Raw genomic sequence first — 27,868 nt, 5'->3', positions numbered from 1 at the left:
GGTGCAGCCCTGTGTTTCTAAAGTGACGAAGCGTGTCGTTATCCTTCTTGGCTTAATGACACGCTTCGCCACTTTATTGTAAATATGCCCCCAAATATGCGCCCCGAATTATCATGAACACCCATGAGAGCAGGAGGAGAAATAGCGCTCACTCCTAATGCCAGGTTTATACACAGTTGTGCTGCTGGGCTAATAATGTAATTAAAATCTACTCAAATGCTGTTTAGACTCACATTATTTATGATTTTCTCCTGATAGAAGCCTGATATTCAAGCCTAGAAAAAGCTTTGTACACTCTTCCTTTTGAGTTTTTTGGGGGTAGGTAACTGCTTAGTTTTGAAAGATTTTAAACATTTTTACCACATTATAAATGCAAATTTTGTACTTTGTCCCAAGGGTCCCACATTAGTTCTCCAAGTCACTTGTGTTGCAAGTTATGAATTATGTCGCTTCACAGGTTTTGTAATTATGAGGGTAATTAAAATACAATTATGAAGGAAAGTAAGAGAGCATGCAAATATCTGGATACGGTACCATGGTTGGGAGGTGTGGAAGAAGAACTTATTCGCGTCTTTTATCTGTGACATTGTGGTTCTTTCTGCTATTATCGGGAACATGACTTGTGCGCTCTCGGGGTTTGACATGATGCAAACATCATTGTCGTCGCTGGAACAGCTCTTCACGAAACCAGAAAAGGTTACATCTAGGGAAAACAAAACAAGACATGAGAACAAACAACAACCTTTCAGTGGAGCGGATCAGTCCTTGTCAAGGATGACAATTGCTGCCACACCACCTGACTCATCCAGCTTCTCCCAGGACCAAATTTTGGTCACTAAGATTGGGAGTTTGTGAGTCTGAGATTTCCCGATTACCACCCTGTACATAACTCAAAAAAGTGAGAGGCGGGTGAATACTGGCAGGGTAGAGGGTTGGAATTTTAGGGTGACGCTAGAAAAGAAAAGAAAGAAAAAGGAAAAAGAAAAAAATATCAAAAGACCACATTCTTGGAATCAATAATGCATCAAATCATATGACACAACTTAGTAAAATACACTATTTTTGTAGGGCCTTTAACAATTGGTATTGCCCGAGGCAGAAGGGCTATAAGTCTATTAGAACATTCCCCCCCACTAAGGGTGGAATGTTCTAAATTAAAAAGGGAGAAACATGAAGAGAAACATTAGAATGTTGGAGCTCCGGGCTTATACCAGCCATTATAAGCCCAGAGCTACTCCACTGTCTTCAATGGAGCTTTCAACATTCCAATGTTTTAATATAGTCTTAGTACCTGCAGTTGCACGCTGTACCGGCCATTAAAAGCCCACTCCAGTGTTAAAGGCCCAAGCCGAAGGCTCTAAAACTATCAGAACATTCCACCCATAGAGGGCAGAATGTTCTAATTCGTAAAACAAAGGGCTCACGAAGCCCGAGAGGATTGAAATCCTCTCGGGCTCCAAGAAGTCCACAGCTGTGAACAAATATTGGAATGTTGGATCTCTTGGCTTCTACTGGCCATTAGAAGCCTGGAGCACTCCATTGTTTTCAATGGAGCTCTCAACATTCCTATGTTCTAATATAGCCTTATAGTCTGATGTAGCAGGCTCTACCTGCCATTAAAGGCCCACTCCAGCGTTAAAGGCCTCTGTCGAAGGTGAGGGCCTTTAACAAGGGAGCGGGTCTTTAATGACTGATACAGCCCGCTACAGAGAGCTCTAAGGCTATTAGAACATTCTGCCCCTGGAGGCCAGAATGATCTAATTAGTAAAAATAAAGGCCTCTCAGGGCCCGAGGGGATTTAAATCCCCAAAGGCTCCGAGAGGCCTTTTTTCACTGCAACAGCTGTGAAATGACAAAAACATTGGAAGGTTGCTCTCCGGGCTTCTACTGGCCATTAGAAGCACAGATCACTCTATTCTCTTCAATAGAGTGCTCAACATTCCAATGTTCTCATAGCGAATATTAATTTCCCTTGCGCAGTACAAATATTTATTTGAAACATATTATGAATTAAGGGCCAAATTCCACTACCTGTGCAAAACTGAAGTTTGCACATGAAATGAAATGACCAGTTGTGTGATAGTTAGAGCACCCTCTTAGTTTTCCCTTATTTGATTCCGGCAGGTCAAAAACGCTGAAAGCTTGTATGGAAAAAGTTCCATATGAAGAGGCAAAACATGCAGATTTTGGTGTGTAAATTTTTTGGGGACGTATTATGCCCATTTCAATATTGGAAACCTCGAAAAGGAGGTACTTACCACACCCTAATTGGGTATTGATATTTACTAGGTGTGATAAATACCTCGCTCTTTTAATCAGGACGAAGGAGTTTGTTTTTGTGGTATAGGTGAAAAGGAACATTTTAGAGAAAGCAGGCACCTGTCAGCTCATGCTGCGTTTGGAAGCCAGTGCCCTTCTCAAACATATGCTTTCTGGCCTCAATTTGGGTGTGGTACTGAAACTGAAAATTAAATGTGTTCATTTCCACATATGCTCTTTTATTTACCCCACATGCAGAATACATTCCTTTTATTACGCACTAGGCTCTACCTGGGATCCATGTGCATTCTTTTGTTAATATCACCATGATGAAAAAACACATCATTCTATCAAAAAGATATCGCAATCATTGAAGGCACCTAATATTTTTACTGCAGGCAATATGAGCTCTGTAATATATCATAGGCACGATAATGAACCAACCTTGAAACTTTGTGATTCCATAAACGCTTGAATTCCTGATAATTCTATGCCAGGAATCATTCGGCCACTGGCCCGCCTTCGATGTAAATACAGGCCATATGATTCCAACACGGCCTCGTAATGGGTTGAAAGGTGAACGATCTCTTGCAGTTGAATTTACATTGTAAGGACTGATCCGATCCTTCAAGCAGTCAAAGGATGGGCTTGTTGCTACAATCATACAGTGTCTCAGTATGATGTACTTCTTTTCAGATGTATTTAGATCTTTTTGTCGATGTACAATTGGGAGAAGCCCAATGTTATTGTCAATAAGAGTTACGTTTTCCACCAGTACACTGCTTCCAATATGGAACATGATGCCATAATCATAGTTCTTGTGGGCGGTGAATCCAACAATTCTGGTGCAGTTTGGAAACCCATCTCCGTCATACAGATGGACACCATGAAGACTAGAATGGGCTACATTTTCATTCCAAGGGTTTTGAAATTGATCACAGATTTGACCACTGACCCAAAAAGCTATACGTTCGGACCCTGCCACAGTATTGCCATATAAGGCAATATCATCAGCTAAATTAATTTTGATGCCCGCAATCCATTCTTCCACATTTTCAGACTGCTTCATTAAGACTAAAAGGTTTCTTGAAATATTATGGCTTTGGCCTTCTAAATTGATCCCATGTCCTGTTGTGTTGAACACTACATTGCCATGCAGCAAAATGTTGCTGCTTGCCACAGCACTGATTCCACCACGGCAACTATGGTGGACGCTTGAGAACATCATGTAAGATCCTGGAGCTGCACCATTAAACTCAATGGAAGAATGTTGAAAGGTGCCGAAGTTTGTGATTTCTACATTTGAAAGCTGAAGAACTCCTGTAACATAAAAAGTAACTTGTTAAAATACATTGTGAGGGAGCTCTGATTAAATACTCAGACACATATGCTCAAAATGACTAAAATATTATTAATACAACGCCACTTTGTTGAATGGATCAAATAGTAACAAATATGTTCATTCAAAAAGAACTTTAATTTAGAAAGAAAGTTCTTAATTACATCACATATTTGTTGATGACTCAGCCTACTAAAGGCTAGACTACATTCCTATAATATGTTAGGACCGTTTTATGCACTTGTAATGTTTCTCCGTTACAACCATACCATAGTAGACTAATCCCCGTGTTGCAGTAGGCCAAAGAAGACTCACATCTGTTTTAAAATCTGTGAAGGCTGTGGAAGCAAGGATTACTCACCCCATAGGCGCAATCCCTTGCTTTTTATGTCCTCAGCATGCTTCAACATCCACATGTAACAAAGCTTCACAGAGGAGACACTAGAAGGTGTATGTTGTTCTCTAAATTGGGCACTCAGTATATAATTTCCTATCATTTCTTTACTTATCTATTCATTTGCCATGTAACAGAATAAAGGGATGCACACAAGAACTGTGCAGAGAACATTATTTTTAAGGCACTTCAAATCCCCTTAACTCCATTGACAATCTAGTACCTAGTGACATTGGTGCATTAAATCGTTTTAATAGATTCTATGTCAAGGCATGGAGGCTAATATTATACATAACTCCTTTATTGCTCCCATACACACCAGCAACAAAATACTTGAAATCATGATTTTCTTCCCATGAACACTGTGGAAAATCTGCATTATTCTATTATATCAAAGTATTGAAGGTCAACTTCATTGGGAATTTCGGTATTAGAATTATTGGTAATAAAATGTCCTCTGGGTTGTCAATAGGCCATCCTTAATTCACTACCACCATTCCTACAACTGCCCCAGCCACCAGCCACCAGCATACACACGCGTAAGGTATACATTTATATTAGAACATTTGAATGTTGAGCGCTCCATTGAAGACAGCGAAGTAGCTCAGCCAATAATGACTGCAGGAAGACTTTCTGCTCCAACAAGTTAATGCTTGTCTTTCTTTTTCTCCCTGTTTATTTTAGACCACTCTACCTCAGTGGGTGTAAAGGTCTAATACCATTATTGCCCTTCTACATCTTGCTATGATTGTTACTAAATACTCTCTCCCACATCATAAGACTATTGTAACCTAATCTTCTGCTGAATAGACCCATGGCACTCAGGTGTTCCATATGATGCCATGAGCCTGCCTTGGTTACAGCAGAATGAGTTGTGGGGAGTTGCAGATTGGCCGTTAAGGAGCGAGGAGTTAAATGGGCTGTGCTTAATCTTCTGGTGGAATAAAAGAAGACTTAAGCCTTCCACTGCATCTATAGTACTTCTTAACAGCAAGACCTCTGACCTCTGGTCTAAGGCTGCTCTCAACCCAGCAGCTCCGCTGTGCCCTGCTCCGCCTGCGATCCTCTGACCCCCTCCTCCTGGTAGGGTTCGAGGCTGCTCCACCGCCTGCTTGCTGCCCGCTCGGTTATTGTGCCTGTGCCCATTCAGGTTTTTTTTGTGCTCTTGTGCCTGTGCCCTTCAGCTTTTATTCTCCTGTGCCCATCTTGTTGTATCTTGCTTTCTTGTGCCCTGTGTTATTGTATTTCACTTTCTTGTGCCCATCTTGTTGTTTCTCGCTTTCTTGTGCCCTGTGTTATTGTATTTCGTGACCTTGTGCCCCGCTTGCTGTATTTAACTTCTTGTGCCCTGTGTTATTTGTATTTCGCTATCTTGTGCCCTGTGTTTGATTGTACTGTCCGTGTGGCGCTTATTTTTCTGCCTTGGCCCGTCCTTTACCGCTGTTTCCCGCCACCGCCTCTGCAACCGCAGCCCCTCCCCCATGACCGTCCCCGCCTCCCAGCTGCACCTCCCTCACCCCTTCCCTAATTAAAGGCAGGCGATGTGCGATCACTCCAAAGGTGCGCCAAAGGCAAGCCCGTCTGCGCCCGTCCGCGTCCTGACTGTGGCCAGCACCAGGAACCCTGGATCTCTTACCATCCATCGCTACGACACTACCACCCTCCTCGCACTCAACCCTGGAAGACTCAGAGACTGTCAACAGGCTTCGCCGAACATGACCCATGGCCAGTTCTCCTGCTTCCACTGCCTCCAGACCTTCACCACCACCCCGGCCTCCAACACCGCCGACGCCAGTACTGGCAACACCCTAAGATGCATCCTCCTCACGTGCGCTCCATACACAAACACGCCATGGAAATCTGGAACCTACTCGATTCTCTCTCGCCTGACATCGCCTTCTTCACAGAGACCTGGACCAACATCTCCTCCACCCACGACATCAACACCGCCATCCCGGACGCATACAAGATCCAGAGGAAGGACCACCCCAACCACCCGGGAGGGGGCCACACTATCGCCCACAAGAGCCCCCTCTGCCTCACCGCCTCCAGCCAAATCTTCCCCTCCGCCAAACACCTGCACTTTCAGATCCAGACCAGCCCCAACACCACACTCCAAGGAACCCTCGTCTACAGACTCCCTGGCCCCCGCACACCCTTCGCCACCGCCATCACCGACTTCATCTCACCCCACGCCATCGCCTCAATGAACTACATACTCATCGGAGACCTGAACTTCCACCTCGACTACCCCAGCAACCCCAACTCCACCATCCTTTGTGACAACCTCGCCAACATCGGACTTAAACAACTCGTCACCACACGACCCACAGAGCAGGACACACCCTCGACCCCATCTTCACTGCAGGAAACAGCGTTCACTTCAGCCACACAACGCAACTGCCATGGACCAACCAGTACTGTGTACACTTTACCGTCGACAAACCCAAGGCACCCAAACCAGCCCCACGCCCACCACGAAGGAACTGGAGCAAGGTTACTGACGAGCAACTTAACTCCACCCTCACCCGAGACAGCCACACCTGGGCATCTGATGCAAACATCGCTGCCAGAGGACTCCACACTCGGATCTCCAACTGCGCAGACGAGCTGGCCCCGCTACGCAACCCCGACAAACAGCGCCGCAGGAAAGCCGTCTGGTTCACCAACAAAATATCCAAGAAGCCAGGCGCACCTGCAGACGCCTAAAGAAGAACAGGAGAAACACCAAGACAACTGATAACTACTCCACCTACAAGAACACCATGACGGACTACCACATCCAAATCAGAACCACCAAGAGGAACTTCATCCACAACAAAATCCTCGTCAACTCCACCAACTCCAAGGAACTCTTCAGTGTCATTCAGGAATTCACCAACCTACGCAGCGAGCCACAGACATCACCCTGTCCCAAGACCTCTGCGACAAGCTTAGAACCTACTTCCACCTCAAGATCAAAAACCTCGACATCTTCGCCGACCATCCACCTGACGCCACAGGCGGCAACCCGCCTTCCAGAGACACCATTCAGCCCACCATCTCCAACTGGACACCAGTCACGACCGAAGAAACCACCTCGACCATGAAAGGCATCCACTCAGGGGCCCCCACCGACCCCTGCCCTCCTTACATCTACCACAGAGCCATTGCACCCAAACGACAAAGCACCATCAACACCACCTTCAAAGCAGACACCTACCCAGATGACTGGAAACACGCAGAAGTCAGGCCCCTGCTTAAGAAGCCCACAGCTGATCCTTCCGACCTCAAGAACTACCGGCCCATCTCGCTCCTCCCCTGTGCAGCCAAAGTTGCAGAGAAAACAGTCAACAGGGAACTGACACGATTTATCGAAGAGAACGCCATCCTCGACGACTCCCACTCCTGATTCCGAAGTAACCACAGCAGCGTGACCGCCCTACTCGCCCCCACAGATGACATCCGCTCCCTCCTGGACCAAGGCCTCTCCACAGCCCTCATCCTACTTGACCTATCAGCGACCTTCAACACCTTTTCCAACCACACAATAGTCGCCAGACTACACAACGCCGGCATACAAGGAACAGCCCTGGACTGGATCCGTTCATTCCTCACCGGAAGAAGCCAAAGGATCAGACTGCCAACCTTCCTCTCCAATTCCACAAAAATAACCTGCGGAGTCCCACAGGGGTCATCACTGAGCCCGACCCTCTTCAACATCTACATGGCCCCACTCGCAGCCATCGTCCGACAACACAGCCTCAGCATCGTATCCTACACTGACGACACCCAGCTCATCCTCTCCCTCACCAAAGACCACACCACCACCAAACTCAACTTCCAGAATGGAATGCAAGACATCTCAGTCTGGATGACCAACAGCTGCCTGAAGCTCCACACCGAGCATTCATCACCAGCAGACTGGACTATAGAAACGCACACTATGCTGGCATCAACACGTCCCTACTCCGCAAACTCCAGACAATACAAAACTTGTCCTAGGCATCCCCTGGCATGCACACATCAGCCAACACCTAAGGCTACTCCACTGGCTCCCCGTGGAGAAAAGAGTCACCTTCAAAATCCTCACTCATGCCTACAAATGCCTACACTACAACGGACCCAAATACCTCAAAGACAGAATCAACTTCCACGTACCCAAAAGAAACCTATGATCTTCCAACCTTGCACTGGCCGAAACCCCGCACATTCACAGAGCCAAAGCAGGTGGAAGATCCTTCTCTCAAATTGCAGCCAAGACCTGGAACAAGTTACCGACCGACACACAGACGCGCCCCCTCCATGCACACCTTCAGAAAGACCCTCAAGACCTGGCTCTTCGGCTAAACAGATCTGCGAAACACCCCCCACCTCAGCGCCTTGAGACCCTCACGTGTGAGTAGCACGCTTACAATTCCCCTGATTGATTAACAAAAACCTTATTTGCATCTCCTTCTTAAAACTTAGGAACAGGGCCTTTAACTATTGTAGCCCTTGGCATCAGGCTATCATGCTAGAATGACGTCCGATATTACTCCTAATATGTCTATGTCGCATTATAGACCTAACGGAAGGAGCATCCCTTTTACTCCAGTAGTCCTTATGGTCCTCAGTTGTGTCAATCACAATAAAGAACTCCTTCATTAAATACATTACCTATGGTAAGAACTCCTTAATCATTCCACTCAGGCTATTGCCAAACTTTATCCTCAATTTCTAGCATTCAACTGTTCCATATGACTGTTTCTGTTTTTCATTTCATATGTTTTATTAAAATTTGTGAAACAGGCAAACAAACCAGGAAGTTATTTGTTGTTATACGAAATGTAGTAATGGGGCACTAGATTGTGGAACTTCATTGGTCCGAATTAAGCTACTCATCAGACTCAAAACTATACTGTACATTGTCCAAAATAGGGCAGGACATTTCTCCAGACAAATGCCCATAGGGGAATTAGACATAACCACCACAGCCTGCTGATTTCTGCCTTCTCAAAACTGAGAGAATGATATGTGGTGAAACTAGTAGAGATGGAATTCAGCTGGGAAAGCAGGATGACAGTGGACAAACTAAACTGAAAAGATTTCAACAAACTATTTAGAAATCAGTTAAAATGACAGGGTGCACACAATGAGGGCTGTTTTACAAGCGCCCAGAATTGACAAGACCTCTTACCGGCCTCACTGAAAATGATGAGGGCTGTGGAAACACAATGGACCTCTTTTTTTATCTTAATATATTCTACTCAGTGTTCTATGTCTCTGCTGCTCTGCCAGTGAGCGAGGTCATCTAAAATGTAGAGAGTGTTTGTGGGATAGAGTGTCAGTTGGAGATGGGCTGAGCAGCAGGATGCTGCTCCTGGTGCGGCTTAGCTAATGACTTACTTAACATCTTAGCTTTCTACTTATCCACAGGAAACTAAGATCTTATAAACCTACTTATAATCTACACTACGGCTTCTGAACCTGATTACAACACGTTCGGCTCTTCAGAACACTCCAGGGAAAACAGCTGGGAAGAAAAAAACTATCACACCCTGTAATTCCCCATTTCTCAGTGGAACTTCAGGGTTTCACCACAATACCTGCTAATGCAATCCCCGGAGTTAACAAGACCCTAGTGACATTAAGTCCAGAGGCGCAGGCTTAGTGTGGAAGGATCTGAGGCAATCGTAATGAGGCCATTTGAGGAGACAAGCAAAAGACAACCTACAGATTTGTTGTGCCACTCACTCAAGGACACTACTGCCTCATTATTTCATTTCAGCTATTCATTTGTATGCTTGTGTCATTTGTGTAGTTCAACTGTTCTCTGGGTTTATGAATTCAATTGCAAGCAGGAGTATTGATAAGTGGGTGGAAGTGGCTGAGGATGTAGAATTGCCTATGTGGGAAGAGTTTGGCTTTATGATTAAAATTCTGAGAGAAATGCAAATACACTGTGTGTTTGGTAAAATGTGCTAAGAATATATTTGACCATTGTAAGCTGTTTTTTAGGGAAATGTGTGTGTCTGATGTATCATGAAGGGAATGGTGTTTAGGAGTCTAAATAGTTAATGGTTCTGCCCTCAACCTCTTGGAAGACTGGTAAGGTTGGAAGATCTTGGAAAGATAACTCAGTACTCTGCCATGCAATGAACTGCAACGCCCTGTGACAGAGGCCAGTAAAGAGAGAAAAGGATAGGCTTGATATGATCATACCATCAAGCATAAACCTGTGAACCTGTTTTTGGCCTTCAAAAGTCTGATATGGTCCTTTGATAAAAACCTTGTTTATATGGTGTTGCAGCAGATCAGTCTTGAGGAGAGCACATTGAGAATTAAAGCTATTTAGTGAGAAAATGTTAGAAGATGAAGGATTCTGCAAAGTTGTCACTGATGGTGCAGGGCAGTCTTGGTTACTGTATTAGCTATGAACATGAAAGAGAGGTTTCTACCAAATTAAACTCTAATTTTGAATGTCTTGTTGAAATGGAGTTAAAGTTTCCAATAGCAGATGTTATAGATGATTTTAGTATCCACATCTAAGCATATTGTCAGTGTTTCAGGTTAGTATGTGTTGTAAGGATGGAGGTATATTCTTCCACAACAGCAGTAAACACCTGGAGAGCTGGGTAAATTGCAGATTCCATCTTGCATTTCTTGTGATAATCCACAGACTACCTCTTCATAAACAGGTATGCAAAGACAATGCCAGTTCTAGTGGAAAATAAGAACACTTTGAAGTCTTGCAGATCAACAATTTCTTTGCCAGTGGTGGATAGTTATTTACAGCATCCCCTTTCACTGTAGGCAGTTCCTCCTGGGGGGGGGGGGGGGGGGGGGGGGAATCTGATCCCTGAAGTACTCTAAAATTGATGGTAGGGATGTCAGAAGTGAAGGAACCTAGGGGAATATTAACAAGGGCTTTATCTCTGCTTTTTTGGCTTTAAAAGCCAAAGAAGCGGAGATAAATATATCGCCCTACCAACAACAGGGTGCTAACCTCCAAAATCGTATGTTAGCACCCTTTTTCACCACGCTTCCCTTTGCATCTCTAATGAGATGCAAAGTGGGCGTTCCAGAGCAAAATAATAGGAGAAATGTCGCTAAGCGAGATTTCTTCTATTATCAAGCTTCACGCTAACCCTGTTAGAGACAAAAAAGCAGCGCTAACCACGGTTAACACTGCTTTTTTACGTCTGCAAATTTTAAGATTTAGCCATGTAATCCAATGGGAGGTGGATTACATGGCTAAATCCACCATGGGCTATCAACAAGGATATCCCTATCCTTGTAGTTTTATCGCTGCATTACCAGTGATAACCTCCCAAAATGCCGCTATCGCTGGAATTTTTATCACCTAGGCTGTTAGCGTTGTTAATAACGTGATAACCAGGTGATATTACCCAGCGATAGCGGGCGTTAAAAAAATTAATGCTAAGCGCCCTTAGCGTTAATTTCCTTGTTCCTTGTTAATATGCCCCCTAGTGTTACTTCTTTTATGTGAATGCTTACTAATGAGGTAGAACTCACTAGAGCGGTTCCACTGAACTAGTTAAGTGATCGACCAGTAAGCTGTTATTAGTGGTGGGTTATGATTACTTTTGTGGATGGATTTTCAAGCCACCCTATGTAGCAAGACAATGTAATGGTATAGATGATGGAAAAGGGAAAGACATATATGGTGTACAAAGAAATTATTAGTATATTGCAAATGGAGAAAAGCTGTTCAATTTCTCAGCATATGCACTGATCTATTGTTTGTATTTCTAAGCTGTACATGATTTAGAAAATATACATCTTTTTATGTCACTGAGATGCATATTACAGCTGAGTCATGCGCAATAGTTGAACAGGCACCAAATGGTGAATAGCGTGTATTTATTTATAGCTGGAAAAAGTTATGCATGTGCACAGAAATGATTTAAGGCAGTAGAGAGCTCCTCTTGTGGTATAGGGTTTGATGAAGGGAGGAGAAGGGCTTCCCTGAAACAGAAGACTGGTGAATAAAGAAGGTTGGTATTACTTTAATGCGCTATGATTATTTCTATTCTAGTCCTACAGACATGTGCATACCAAGAAGTTAAGTGAGCTAATGACTTTTCATAAGAAATCAATATTTGAAAACGTAGTGTTACTTGTGACTATAATTTATATCCTGGATGGAATGTTATGTTGTGATGTCATGGGGGGGTATATAGATTGTGTACAATTGCAACTGATGCACGTCAGTGAGACAGTATTGTTCTGACTGTCTGGCTATGGGTGCGTGTGCTCTTCCAAGTAAATATGCACCCTCTCTTCTGCGGGATTCCACCTCTTCATGACATAATGCTTAGCTTTTATAACAAATAATAAAACAGTTAATAACATATGTGAAAACAATATAGTCCTTTAATAAAATAGACGATCTAATGGAATAGTTCTTTCAATAAAGTATTTTGACAGGAAAGCATCTTTGTGCAACCAGCTACAAACCTTACAATACTAGTAATACTAATAAGTGTTTAGGTTGACTTATGCAAAAGAGCAAATCCAAACTTGTTTTCATTTCAACGCACCTGTGAAATATGTTCCATTTATGTTTTTGAGTTGCCCAACATGAATTCTCCCAGAGCACGGCTCATCAGTCTCAATTCTCACATTTCGTGCCAGAAGGCCAACCTCCGCAGCAGAAGACAACTTCCTGTTTTCAACCATATATGACTTTCCTGCATCATTTAGAAATGGTCAAGACAGTTATGTGAAATGAGAAAGAGGTGTTCGTTCCCTTTAAAATGTTATCAAACTCTACAAACATATCATATTTTGAAAAAGACATTTTGGAGTACATACAGTATTCCTCCTGTAGTAGTACTCTTTTATAGAATCTTACCTTCCATTCTGAGCTGGCCCCAAAACATACAAAATGGAAATAAAGTGGGAATATCGAAGGATAATTTCATACAATTAGTATAAATGGAAAGTTGAACTTTTATTAATAGGAAGTTTGATGTTTGATGTTTCAGGGCTTATTCCCATAGGCATAAAAGAATATTTAAAAGAGCACTGATGTAGTACTAATTTTTGTACTCTGGATGCTTTTGTGAATCGGACCCAATATATAAGGATAACAAAGTGGTAAATTCACAAAGATCATTGAAGTATTCTAAATGTTTTATCAACATATAATTGTTCAACTTACATATTACAGATCAGGCATTGAACTGAACTTGCTCAAAAACTCATTTACCCTATTACAATCTTGGAGCTTGCACAGATTCATCTGAGGATAAGCCGGGCCCTAATAATGCACAAGAGATGTGTAGTCAACACCTTTGCTCCAAATTTGAAGCAAATCATGTCTAATGCATTCCAGTTCTACTCTGTATTGGCAGCACCTATATTATTGTCAGTTTAAATCTAACCAGGCACCTTCAATCACTTGTACAGGAAACAATCTGAAGCGAAAATCCAGAAATTTCTCCCTAAGAACAGAATCAACAACTAATATATAGCTGAATCATGCCACAGGCTGGGTACTTTAGATACTGAGACTCAAGCCTTTTCCTTCAAAATGAACGTTAATCAAGTTCTTTATATCCTGTCAAAAATGCCACTGGTACCAGTTTCACACCACACAATATTCTTTGATTGTATGACACATTTCCTTAACAAATGTCTTCATCTTACTGTGCACAATGCAGTGTTACTCATTTTATTTCCTCTTTATGCTTGCAATATTCACCCAGTATCACATCTTTGCATTCTTTGTAGTTACATTACTCTGTCATTTGAGTGTTGTTATGGCATTGGTGCAGTTTAGTTTACTTATTTTGTTCACCATCTGCCTTGTATTGACATTCTTTTTCGGTTGTGTACATCTTTTGTGCCTTGTTTCATGCACACGGTTGCTGTAGTGAAATGTTGCATCTTCTGCAACCAAGTTTACTATTATGTTTTTCTGTTGTTAGCCAGCAATATATTACTGTTATATTTTTTCTCAGTCATTTTGCTTCTCTCGAATTACAAATGTTTTCAAAATTACAATTGCCTGATTTTTCTCTAGCTTTTGCAAACTTGAAAAACCAGTGCACTCTGTCAATGCTAGGTTAAAAGTGTATTACTTAATATGGATCATAACATTTGAGCCCCACCTTTATAATGAAACACAAATGGAAATAAGATGCAGAAATGCTAATAACAATTAGGCAATTTAATGGATGCCCTGTAGGAGTACCTAAGGAAAGTTCAGTAGGAATAGTATTTTAGTAGAAATAGACACCAATCTATTAGTCATAAAAATATTTCTTTAGCAATACTACCAATTATGTGCATTCTTGCTTGATTATGATTTTAAGGTTCTACATTTACAGAATTGTACTACAAACCACTTCATTCCCTCAAACCTCAGAAATATTAATAATTTTTTCTTTGAAGCAATTTTATTCAGTGTCGTTCATCCTTCCTACACTTGTTCCTAATTATATATTGCTCTGTTTTTACACTGAATGCCCCAAGAAATATTTTGATGTTTGTCTGTTGATAGTGACATTTGGAGGTCTTATGCATTTCTGATCTCTTTTCATATTTCGATCAATGAATTCATTGTGATAACATGCTTGTCAGCATACAACAAATTGGATAATACTCGTGAACACAAGTACTTGTTATTATGAGCTACATCACTTTAGGTGAACCTCCCTGTCTTGATTCTTACCCTGCCACATTCATGAAATGCCCACAATATCTCTTGGTTTCCCAGATATGAACAAATCCAACACAGCCCTTTTATGTTTTATGTCAAGTTTGTCACATTTGGTAAACACACGTGTTATATCTGTTTTGATTCTTTAGTAATTGCTACTTTTCACATTGTATTTTACACAGCATAACATATGCATTTGTGAAGTGTCCTTTCACCCACCGCCTCATATTGGAGCTGAATAACAGATGTCTATTGTTTCCTAAATCAAAGTATTCACTTTATTGACCTTGGAAGGATGAACGGCTGAGTGGACCTGCTGTGATTTGAACATCTAAATATGATTTCAAAGACAGTAACTGCATTATCCCTCTAACTCACCAGATATTGCTGCAAGCTGAATCACTTGTATACCGTTTTAGCCGTTTTTAGTAATGTTCCATGTGTCCATTAATAGTGCTTAGTCTTGTACCAAAACATGCTCTTTTGCTGCTCGCATATCTCTTAGCATAATCCATACTATAAATACTCTTGTATGTTGGAAGTCATATTAGTAAAAGTACACTGTGTGGATTTCAATCAATGCTCAGTAGAGGACCCAGTCAACACATTCCTTTACTCCTTTATAATTTATGATGAGTGTGAATCATTGCTGAGTTGAGCGACTCCATAAAGACGATATGTGACACAGTTCGAGTAGTCCTTGCTGTTTCATAAGTCAGTGCTCATGTAAATGGGGTCTCCAGGGAGCCGTTGAAGATACTAACCCTTAGTGATGTGGTACAAGCATTCACTCATCTTACATAAGAATTTAAGGGGCACATGCATCAAGCTTTTTACTGGTCGCAAGCAGGCCGATTCTGCGAATCGGCCCGTTTGTGACCGGTGAAAACCATTTCTGATGCATCAACCCAAAATGCATTCGCACAACAGGTAATCACAATTTTTGCGATGACCTATTTTGCGAATGCATTTAGGTAATCGCAATTTGCGATTCCCTAAATGCAATGCAAGAAGCATTTTCAAAATGCAACTTTGCATTAAGGAATCGCAAATTAGCATCAACTTTAAGTTGATGCTAATTTGCAAATCCTTAGAAAAATGCACAAAATTGCACTTTTCTAAGTGCCATATGGCGAATACACATGCCCTTAGGGCATTTGTGTGCTCCACATGTGCACACTTACCTGTTTTGGGGGTGCATCAGGGAGGTCTTAGGCCCCCTAGCACCCTTGCAATTGCAGTCGCAATTTGCGATTACCTATTTGGTAATCGCAAATTGCAAATGCTTTCCTATTCATTCCTATGGGCCTCTAGGCTCATAGGAATGAATGGGAAAGCATTCCCTAATAGCGAATCGCAATTTGCGATTCACTAGTAGGGAATGTGTAGGAATCGCTATTATTTTTGCGAAACCTACATGCATAAGGAATTGTGACTCCTAAATAGCGATTCCTTAAAAACTGCTATTAAAGAATTGCAATTCCTTTTCTTGATGCATGTGCCCCTAAGTGCTGACCATCATGAAAATCCAATTGGCCTTTTGGGAGTTTGTTGAAAACTACTTTGGAAATTAGGCAAATTAGTCAATTAGGGCCCCATGTTACATTGCACCGAAGCAGTTTGGCTTTAAACTGACAATCGCACAAGTCGATTGGCACCAAAACTGAAGGTGGCGTATACTTTTTTGCATCAGAGGCAGAGAAGTCATTGCAAATATCATTTGTGAAGCTAGACGGTCTGTGGAAATATCAGTACAAACTTGTATTGAAGTGGTGCAAAGTTTATGTAATTTTGGCTCGCATTGTTTCTTAAATCACACTCCAGTAGTATTTAGAGGAATGATGGTGAAGATAATGGCCCGAACTATTGGGAAGCATAACAAGTTTTGGATTTTGAACAAAACAAAAGGCTATTTATTCTGTGCTCAGCATCAGCAACTTTCTTCCTTCCAACAATCAATACATTTACTATAAAGGTATTATATGGATCATCTTACCAGTGTGTCTGTGTAGCAGCGGCTTATGAATTTTAATGCTGTTTTTGGACACCACTTTCAGAGTTCCCAGCTCAGCTTGATGAGCATCATAGGTTGAAGAGCTAATCACAATGTCTTCACCAGGGGTCCAATCAACTGCATCTTCCAACAAAATTCTATGAAAGTCACAAAAAGAAGAGTGGAACGACATTATGCGAAAGATAGATGGTAAGAGTTCTCAGTAAACTAACACTCACTGCTGTTCAAATGTTTGCATTCTAGTAAGACCAATTGAGCCTTCTAGCCTTTCAATCAATCAATCAGGAGTTTGTTAAGCGCGACTACTCACCCGTGAGGGTCTCAAGGCGCTGGGGGATGGGGGGGGTTTGCATAATCCATTCCATCAAGGAGGGGGTCTGTCGAAGAGCCAGATTTTTAGGTCTCTTGCAAAGATGGGGAGCGAAGTTTTCTGTCTGAGGTGAAGCGGAAGGGCTTTCCAGGCTTTGACCATGAGGAAGGAGAAGGAGCGGCCTCCCGATCTGGTCTTTCTGGTGCGGGGGACCACGGCATAGGAGAGCTGAGCTGATCGTAGGGTCCTTTGGGGTGCGTGGAATTTGAGTCAGCTGTATAGGTATGCTGTTCCGGTGCCTTGGATGGCCTTTTGTGCGTGGGTGAGTATCTTGAAGGTGATTCTCACCTCGACGGGGAGCCAGTGGAGTGTGCGCAGGTGCTGGGAGATGTGGCAGTGTTCTGGCAGGTTGAGGATCAGTCTTGCGGTGGGGCTCTGGATGTTCTGTAGCTTGCGGGTGAGGTTTTTGTTTATTCCGGCGTAGAGTGCACACCCGTAGTCAAATCTGCTGGTGACCAAGGCGTGAGTGACGGTCTTTCTGTGTTCGAGGGGGATTCATTTGAAGGTATTACAAAGAAGGCGGAGGGTGTGGAAGCAGGAAGATGAGACGGAGTTGATCTGGCAGTCTATTTTGAGTTCGGAGTCCAGGATGATTTCCAGGTTGCGTGGGTGGTCCATGGGGGTTGTCCGGGGGGCCACCTGGTGTCACTCCAGGCATCAGGGTTTGGGCCCATGATGAGTACTTCTGTTTTGTTGGTGTTTAGTTGTAGGCAGCTGTTTTTCATCCATTTGGTGATGGCTTCCATGAATTCTCGAAAGTTGTGTCTGGCGGTGTTGGGTTCGTTGGATAGGGAGAGGATGAGTTGGGTGTCATCTGCGTATGATTCAATGTTGAGTCTGTAGGTTCTGACGATGGGGGCGAGCTGAGCCATGTAGATGCTGAAGAACGTAGGGCTTCGGGAGGAGCCCTTGGGATTCCGCAGGGGGTAGGTGTAGGGTCAGAGAGGAAAGTGACCCGCTGTGACCCGCTGTGACCCGCTGTGTTCTGCCGGAGAGGAAGGAGCGGATCAAGTCGAGGGCCTTGTCCTGGATTCCTGCATCATGGAGTCTGCGTATTAGGGTGCGGTGAGAGACTGTGTCGCACGCCGCTGAGAGGTCGAAGACGATGAGGGCTACTGTTTCTCCTTTGTCCTGTAAGGTGCGGATGTTGTCTGCTACAGCAAGGAGGGCGGTTTCCACATTGTGGTTTTTTCTGAAGCCGGATTGGGAGGAGTCGAGAATGTTGTGCTCTTCAATGAATGTGGCGAGTTGGCTGTTGTAGGCTTTCTTGATTACCTTTCGATATTGGTAAGTGACTTGAGTAACATAAAATAGGGAAATAATAGTACCTTTAGAAATGACCCAATGATTAAAAATATAGGTTAACAATATCACCAGTTCTGTCAGCTCTTTTCATCCTAAAAATACACATATCACTGCATCATGCAATGGTAATTACTTATATGGCAGATTCTGAATATGTAAGTGATTTTTTACTTACCTTAGAATCATAAAACAACTGCAGGATTTGCTTATCATCATTATTGTTGTTAATGAAGTCTATGTATAAATTTGCTCTTGATTGACTAATTTCTGATACTATACGTCTTTTGGAAACATATTCTCTAAGGTAGGTATAGTTAGGACCAAAGTTTTTTGCCAATAAATTTGGCGTCGCTTGACCAATCTCCACAGAATTTTCACAGAACTTTTTGGTTCAGCTGCTGTTCTGAAAGTTTTGGAATGATCCATCAAGCAGGGGCCGAGAAAAAAGGGGGGTCCCAAAATGCGTTTTCTACATGTTGAATGTATGGGGATTTTTCATTTTTTCAACACAAATTCAGCCTGAACTGCTGAACAGAATTACACCAAATTTGACAGAAAGCTAGATGTTGGTCCAGAAAGATTGGTTTTTGTTATTTGGTGTAAATTCGTTCAGTAGATTTTGCGATATCTAGCTTTAAAAAATATAGATATCTGAGGACGTGAGTCCTTGCAGTGGACTTGCAAATCCTACTCAAATTTGATTGGCTGTCAACACTTCAACTAGGATGTGCTGGGAGCCATCTTGGGACTTGGCTTGAAGCAGAATAAAGGTTAAAAAAAAAGAAAAGGGGGCAGGGTAGGAATACCCTGACTCCCCAGATATAGTAGGGGTGTCCCTGAGGGACCCTGCCAGCGATAAAAAAGCATTTTTAAGTTTTTTTTTTGCAAATCTGTTTTTATTGAGTTTGAATTTTAGTGCAGGAATACATTGTACGGCATCGTGCTTTACATACAGTAAGACATAAACTTATACAGGCTGGTAGATCATGTCGACAGCCAAGAGGAGACAACCTGATGTCTGTGTGCGCGCCCACCGCCACCCGCTTGGAAGCCAGCCACTTCACCCTTAGCAGTTCCGATGTCTTCTCTTGAGGAGGAGCCATCACCACCACCCACCAGCCATTGAGCCGTACAAGGAGACTAATCACGCCTACACAACTGAGGCATCAATAAAGACAAAAAGGTTACATGCAATACAAAAAAGGAAGAACCCATAACAAAGGCAGCGTGTACAGTGATTCGCGTGGTGTGCTCCTACCCCCTTCCCACCCCGACCCCCCCCCCCCCGAACTCCAGGATCACCCTTCCAAGCCCCAATGGGTGCAATTATCCCCAAGTGTTCCCAGACGCCCCATCTATGGGCCAGTGATAATGGGGGCTATGCTATCTCGTCAGCGAGGCTGCCTGCACTGCGCCGCCGCTTGCGCCATTGCCATCCTGTCTGGCCTCCCCCGTGCAGCCCGTGGTACCTTCCCCTTCTGAGCGCCGAAACTCAGCAAGCAACTGCTCCCAGTGGTCCGCCATGGGCTCCCTCCGCAGCCCCAGGGTATCCTCCCTGCGGATGGCCGTCCCCTCCGCTCTGGCCCATGCCTGGAACGATGAACTCCAGGCCCGTGCGTGTGGTGGGTCATGCGCCTTCCATCTCCTGGTGATGAGGCCCTTCGCCACCACAAGCCCCAGATCCAGGAATCGGGACGCTACCTTGTCTTTGGGCGATCTGGTAAATTGGTGTAAGATGTGTTCAGGCCAGTCGAAGGGAATGCTGCGTCCCAAACTCCCCTGCAGCTGCCCACTAACCGCCCTCCAATAGGCGTGCAGCGCAGGGCAGCCCCACAGCATGTGTAGCAGCCCCGCCCCTATCTCTCGGCACCGAGGGCAGAGCGCGTCAGCGCGGTGGAAGTACCTATTAATCAGCTCAGGTGTGAGGTAGGCCCTGTGGACTATGAACAGCTGGATTTGACGGAACCGCATATTGCGGGGGATACGCACTGGGCTTTTGAGGACCCTCTCCCACTCCTTGTCCGCCAGCGGCCTCCCCAGGTCCAGCTCCCACTTGCCTCGGAGGGGGCCCAGATCAACCGCCGTGTGCTCCCGCAACGACGCGGCGAACCAGCGGACCAGGTGCCCGCCCCTTCCCATGACGTGCAGGTATTGCATGGTTAGGTGTTGGCCAGGCTCTGTAGCCATGCTCCCCCATTTGGCGGTCAAGCTCGCCAGCAGTGAGCGGTGCGTGAGGAATCCGCCAGGCGGGAGCCCGTCCTCCAACACCAAGGTCTCGTACGGTATAAAGCATTTTTAAGTTTTTTTATTTTGCCGTGGGCTTGAGGGTGGATCTGCGAATCTGAGGCACATTCTTTTTTAGCAAGCGCAGACTCCCATGCTTGCTTTGCTATCCCCTGGGTGGGTGGGCCAGGTCCTGGGGGCATTAAGTTAATGAAAGAGGGAGGCTCATGGGGCCCCCCTCCTAGGCTTTTATTAAGCCACAGGGACAGCCACCTCCCCAGGACACTAAATACTGTAAATGTGGGGCGGGTCACGCGGTCCCCTCCCCTATTCACAAAAAAAGGAAATGTCCAGGCCCCGGGGGATATGGTTCCCTGGGCCGAATTAGGCCTAGGAGGGAGGCCGTGCAGCTTCCCTATCTTTAGGAACAAAAACATTTTTGCACAACAAAAGGCCCTGCCCTAGGGGGTGGGGTCCCCAGGGCCGAATTCGGCCCGAGAGGGGAGCCACGCGGGCTTGTAGGAAGCTGGCTCTATGTTTACTATATCAAAGTAAGGTATAGTGTGCACAGAGTGCAGTGGTTCCCCAAAAGTAGGCAGAGGCTAAAGTAGATAAAACCTTACTCTTTATTTGTAGTGTGGGCGAGCAGTAAGGCCTTATCAAAGGGAAGTGCTAAGCATTTATTGAACACACTCAAGCAGGGTATAATTTCACACACTCAAGGACTGAACTCAGACCAATTTGTTTGTATAAAAAAAATATTTTAGTTATATTTTATTTTGTAGAATCAAGCCAGGCCTGCTACAAGTAAGTAAAGCAATACTTTGCAAACATATGCAGTTTAACCACAGTTCAAATGCAGTGAATCAGTTTACAGTCAGACTACTTGGTAATTGCTTCTCTTATGGAGCCAAGTATCACTAGATACCAGGCTGGTGCATTTCCTGAGGGAAGGAAAAATAGAGTCAATACGTTTTGCAAACTCAACACAGGTTTACAGTTTACTCATGAGCCACCTTTACTTCTCTGAGGGCCGAACCGGGTTTACGGGTCCATGGGTGATATTTGGTTCAAGGGGTACTCAAGCCGCACCACCAGCGGCACCGAGGCGGACGTGTGCAGCATGCAGGGTCCGTAAGTTGGCAAACGGGCTTGCACGGTGGTGGGTGTGGGGGACTGCAGCAAGCAGGCCACCAAGTTGGACAAACAAGGACGCCTGGCGTCAGGGTCAGCACTGAGGCCAAATGGACAACACAAGAACTACACTGCCAGCAGCACAGGGTGTAGGATGCAGACTTGACTTAGGTTGCAGGTTTCAGTTGAGGATACCTTCAAATTGGTCAGTGGCGGATGAGGCTAATGGGGTCCTTGGGAGTTGCTGCTTTATGGTCGCGGCGTTCAATGATGGAGTCGGCGTTCGATGACGGAGTCGGTCAGATGGTCGCGCTTAGTTCGTCTGGACCACTTCGGTTAAGGAGTCGGTCGGGGTGCTCACCTTCGTACACAGTTGAGGGGGATCTTCAGTTGTTGGCTGTAGGTTGGTTTTTAGGAGCTTGCTTTTTAGGGGTCACTATGATCCAGACTTGGATCATTGGCAGGACCTTCTTAAAGTGTTGGCTCACTCGGGCTTGGGATGCTGGGGGGCGGAGTGAAGGAGACTCACGGAGTCAGCCACAGTCAGAGTCCATTACGTTTGAGCAAGTCCGATGCTCACGGGAGACAAAAGTCCTTTTTAGATGTGAAGGCAGGGCAGGTTCTCTGGGTTTTCGAGGACTGCTGGCTGCAGGACACAGCGAGGTTCTGTTGGAGGTGCCTGAGGCCAAGTCAGTTGGTGTTCTCCTCTTCTTCTCTCCACACGGCTGTTCGGTCCTTCTTCTTCTTTGCTTCTTGTTTTTGGCTCTGGTCTGAGGAGGCAAGATTCTGGGTTGGGTTGTAGGGGCATTACAAGTAGGGATAGGTCGGGGCCAATGGAAGTACATTCCCTATTAAGCCACCCTCCAGTGAGAGGTGGACATAGGCCTCACTCTGGTTGGTTGGGTCCCCCATCTGCAAGATGGCAGGGACTGAGAGTTATGCTTCACTTCGCCTTCCCCTCCTGAGGGTGGGGTTGGCAAAGGTGGGCACACCTCTCTTTCTATCTTGATTTTTCCACCAATTCTCCTGCCCAAAATGGGTGTCAGAACCGGTGGGGGCCGGTTGCTGAAAGCAGCAAATGGCTGGGTTAGCTCACCGAGGTGTCAGGCCTTTAAAGCTTACCCTTTGTGGACCCTGCCTTTCCTTGGGGAGGAGACTTGGCACCTCGCCGCAGGATGGGCTTTGTTTCAGGACCCCAAGAGCAGCATTCTCCCTACCAAGGGGTGCCGAAACATGTCTGGTGGTGCCAGCTGGTGAGCAGCCACTCAGGCAGGACACAAGAGATAGGTAGTTTTTTCAGGGGGCACCTCTAAGATGCCCTCTGAGTGCATTTTTCATGAAATCCCACACTGGCATCAGTGTGGGTTTAATGTGCTGAGAAGTTTGATACCAAACTTCCCAGTTTTCAATAAGGTCATTATGGTGCTGTGGAGTTCGTAATGACGACCTCCCATACCATATACTCTTCATGGCATTACTGCATATACAATGTCCAAGAATGAACTTAGACACTGTAGGGCTACAGGGCAGATGCACCGGCACCCTCACCACTGGCACAGTGCACCCAGCTAGAGGGGTGGCTTACCTCGGCCAGGGCAGTGGGTTGTCAGCATGGCACACAGGGATGTGGGCCATGCCGACTCTTCACTTTTGTTCTGCACCAAAACACCCAGCCTACAATGGCAGTGTGTGGGTGTAAAGGGACAGGGCCTCTAAGGGTGGCACAATAAGTGCTGCAGCCCTTAGAGACCTTACCTGGCCACAGTGCCCTTGGCACCTAGGGTACCATTTACAAGGGACTTACATGTGGCCAGAGAGTTGCCATTTGGGTTTTACAACAGTACATTTTAGGGAAAGAACATAGGCCCTGGGTACCTGGTTGATAGGAACCCAGGGCGCACTCGGTCAAAACACATCAACATTAGGCAAAATGTGGGAAGCAACCGTGCAAAAAGAGGGCACTTTCCAACAGGCCCTCCTCCTTTTTAAAAAAATATTAAAATAAAAAAGACGCAGACCCCGTGGGATGGAGTCCCCTGGGCCGAAAATAGCTCTGGGGGTGGGGCCACATGGCCCCCAACCTTTAAGATACAAAAATAATATAAAAAAGAAAAGCCCAGCCCTGGCGTATGGGGTCACCAGGGCCGAAATCGGCCTGGGGAAGTGGCTTTGAGGCCCCCCTCACCCATTGAAGAAAGAGCTGGTCCCGGGGGTTTGGGTCCCCGGGACTGGAAATGGCCCAGGGAAGGGGGCCACGCAGCCCTTTTCTCCTTTGAAATAAAAAATATATATATATTAACAATATTAACTCTGGCAAGTCGCCCAGAGGCCTCTTCCGCTTCACCACCACTCTGCCAATGCACCTCCTGGTGCTGTGGTGGTTAGGGGATGAAGTCCCCTTAGATGCTGAGGGTCCTTGGGATCCAGGAAGCCCTTCAGTTACTGCCAGTAAGTCCCAGTAAGCTGGATTGCTACGAGGACTTGGAGTCCTCGCTCCCTTTCTCCCCCACTCTGCAAACGCATCTCCTGGTGCACTTCTGGTTGGGGAATGATTTACACTTTACTCCAGAGGGCCTCAGGATTAAAGTGGGCTACTTCCCCCAACCAGTAGTGTGCCAGGAGGCTCATTTGCAGAGTGGTGGAGAAAGGGGGTGTGGCCCCTGACAAGCTCTCAGCAATCCAGCTGTGTGGGTCTTACAGGAGATGACAGTAGGGATAGTTGGCCCCCAAGGACCATCAAGAGACAAGGGTACTTCATCCTTCAACTAGTAGTGCACCAGGAGATGCAATTGCAAAGGAGTGGAGGAAGGGGGCATGGCCACCGAACACCTTTCAGCAAACCCACTGTGTAGGACTTACTGGAATTAACAGGAGGGGTAGTTGGCCCTCAAGGACCCTCTGGAGCCACGGGGACTTCATCCCCCTACTAGCAGTGCGCCAGGAGGCACGTTTGCAGAGTGGTGGAGAAAGGGGGCGTAGTCTCCGACAATCTCTCAGTAATCCTGCTGTGAAGGATTTACTGATGGTAACAGGAGGTGTAGTTGGCCCCAAAGGATGCCCTTGGGGGCCAAATAGCCCGCCTGTTACCTCCAGTAAGTCCCACACAGCGGGATTGCTAAAAAGGTCTTTGGAGGCCATGCACCCTTTCTCCACCAATCTGCAAATGCGACTCGTGTTGCACTACTGATTGGGAGATTAAGTCTACTTTACTCCTGAGGCACCTTGGAGGCCAAGACACCCTCCTGGTACTTCCTGTAAGTCCTACACAGGGATTTACTGAAAAAACTAAAGGTTACACAGGCGTTATAGTTAGGCTCAGGTGTCACTCATACAAAACCAAATTCAGCCGTTTAGTTAGTGAGCTAACTAACTCGCACACCCGCAATGCACTGTTTATGCCCTCACATATTACATCAGTCATGACCTGGTCAGTGATATCACTGATGACACCGCTGATGACATGTCAAATGACTTTCACAAATAGACAAGAGCGACCTATATGTCCTTGCGAACTGGGAGTTGCTAATAAGCAAAAACAATGTTCACAAGGAACTCATTAAATACATTATTACGGTTTCTACAAGGATTAGTATATCTTGTGCGAGTGAAGCAGAGACAGAGAAACATCTAGGATGGAACCTTAACTCAATTAGGTCAATTAATATTCTAACGATTTTATAGAAGCCCACAAAAACAAATATTCGAACTGTACTCACTTCAGCTGAAGTTTTTTTGCATAACGATATTAAAAAGTACAAAAACAGGCATAAACGAAATGTATGTATATATATGTATATATATTTATGTAAAATAATAACCAAAGCTGAACTGATTATGCTTCAAGTTATACTCCATTCTGGAGTACTGGTGTATGGGATACCACCTGTTATCATTGTACTAATGAGCATTTTGGTTAAGCTACACCCCATTTTAAAGCTAGAATAGGCTTTTGTAACAACTAACTCTATATAGCACTTAGTGTTTTTTGCACTAATTCATATCTCTGGTCCCCCTTTATTTGATTTCTGTTGTTTAGGTGTCCTTTTGATTAATGAGTTTTACTCTATTGTTCTAACTCAGATTAGAATGTGTTTTTTGTTTGGTGTCTTGTCTTAGTTACTGTTTTGAATGGAATAAATACATTACACATTGCCATTTGTTGAGCCTGTATGCGCTGTGCTATAGCTACCAAGGGGTTGAGCTCTGGTTAGATTAGTGACTTTGGGATGTTTACCTGATAACTTAGTGTTATTATTCCTTGTGATGGCACACCCCAAATAATAATCCACTCTCTATCTCTCTCTCTCTATCTATATCTATCTATCTATCTATCTATCTATCTATCTATCTATCTATCTATCTATCTATCTATCTATCTATCTATCTATCTATCTATCTATCTATCTATCTATCTATCTATCTATCTATCTATCTATCTATCTATCTATCTATCTATCTATCTATCTATCTATCTATCTATCTATCTATCTATCTATCCATCTATCTATCTATCCCTATCTATCTATCTCTATCTATCTATATATATATTCACAGAAAAAACCATAGGTTTCAGGGGTGTTATAGTTAGCTGCCCATTTCACTCGTACAAAACCATAGAAATTCCTCCGTTATAGTTAGTTCTGCTAACTATAACTCACGCGCCCGCAATGCACTGCTGATGATGTCACATATTGCATCATTCATGACATGGTCAGTGACATCACTGATGACATCACTGATGACATCTCAAATGACATCACTGATGACATCACTGATGACATCATCCACTGAATGTGGTTTAGTTTGAAATTTAAATATGTATTATATATATACCAATCTGTATTGAAGATTGAGAGGATATATAACTGTCTGGATGGAGGATTTAGTAGCTGTCTGACTGTCTTTTTAAGTGAGTAATTAAAAGTGTCTCACTTAATACATGGATTAGTAACAAAACTATGTGAATGTGTGCAGCACTGTCTCTGTTGTTGTATAACATGCTGCCTCAGTTGGTCACTAACTACATGAGTGTGTATATTAGTTATTGATTAGTTGGGTGAGTATTTGTATGGGACACTGAGTTTGTGTGTGGTTGGATGGGGTGTGTGTAACTCTATGCATAGATGTGTGAATGGTTGATTGACTAGGTGTATGGGTTTAAGAGTGCATGTGGAAACAGTTGTTTGGGTAACTGAGTGTATTTATTTGTGTGTTGGTGAGCGAATATATGTTTAGTTGTACATCTTCAACAAAGTAAAAAAATAAAAGGCATTGTATGTGAGAGTTGGTGTATATAAATAAGTTTGTGTAAGAGTCAGTGATTGTGAGAGTAAATATATGAATGAGTGTATAATTGTAATGGTGCTTTTTTAACATATTAACGATGAGTTACTATGTGTTTGAATAAATGAGGTGCCGTTGGATAATTGTGTAAGTGAGTAAATTTAAGTGCGATACATTTTTTTCATGAGTGAGTAGGATGACTGCATAACCGACTAAGATGACTGCTGATGTGTCAATGTCTATATATGTGTATAAGTGCATTTGATAGTGTTCTATTAATAAATGACTGCAAGTATAGATGATTCTGTTGTTGAATGGGTAGTTGTGTGTGTAGACTTAGGAATCAGTGAGTGGGTATGTAGTAACTGGTATTGGTGTGTCAATGGTTTCAAATATGGTACTCTGTATTTTACAGTGAGTGATGAAAGGTTATAATAGTGTATGATGTGGTGTATCGGATTGTCAAGTGGATGATGTCATCAGTGAAGTCATTTGAGATGTCATCAGTGATGTCACTGACCATGTCATGAATGATGCAATATGTGACATCATCAGCAGTGCATTGCGGGCGCGTGAGTTATGGAGGAATTTCTATGGTTTTGTACGAGTGAAATGGGCAGCTAACTATAACACCCCTGAAACCTATGTTTTTTTTGTGAATTTCTAAGGTTTTTTGATTGCTAATTTCTAACTATAACGTCTCTGAAACCTATGTTTTTTTTCAGTGAATTTCAAAGGTTTTTTAAATGCTAACTTTTAAGTGTGATAGTAGTTATATCTATTTTTTTGTACTGATTTTCTACAGTTTTTTAACTGTTTATTTATAAATATTTTATTCATTAAATAACATATATTTTTCTGAAAATTGCAAAAAACATTTTTTAATTAAAACTGAA

The 27,868-nt window shown here is 44.0% G+C and overlaps 1 protein-coding gene across 1 annotated transcript in view; it reads right to left on the bottom strand.

Annotated features, from left to right (window-relative positions):
- PKHD1 (PKHD1 ciliary IPT domain containing fibrocystin/polyductin) overlaps positions 1–27,868 on the bottom strand; it is a 1,788,124-nt gene that overhangs the window by 26,067 nt on the left and 1,734,189 nt on the right. Inside the window, exons 54-57 of the mRNA XM_085609531.1 lie at positions 16,640–16,794; positions 12,518–12,667; positions 2,704–3,579; positions 535–703 (exon numbers count right to left, since the gene is read on the bottom strand). Of these exons, the coding sequence (XP_085465657.1) occupies positions 535–703; positions 2,704–3,579; positions 12,518–12,667; positions 16,640–16,794 (1,350 nt within the window). The remainder of the gene's footprint in view (positions 1–534; positions 704–2,703; positions 3,580–12,517; positions 12,668–16,639; positions 16,795–27,868) is intronic.

This window comes from Triturus cristatus, chromosome 6 (genome assembly GCF_964204655.1).
Source record: "Triturus cristatus chromosome 6, aTriCri1.1, whole genome shotgun sequence".
Classification (NCBI taxonomy): domain Eukaryota; kingdom Metazoa; phylum Chordata; class Amphibia; order Caudata; family Salamandridae; genus Triturus; species Triturus cristatus.
This window is presented reverse-complemented; position numbering and strand designations above follow the sequence as displayed.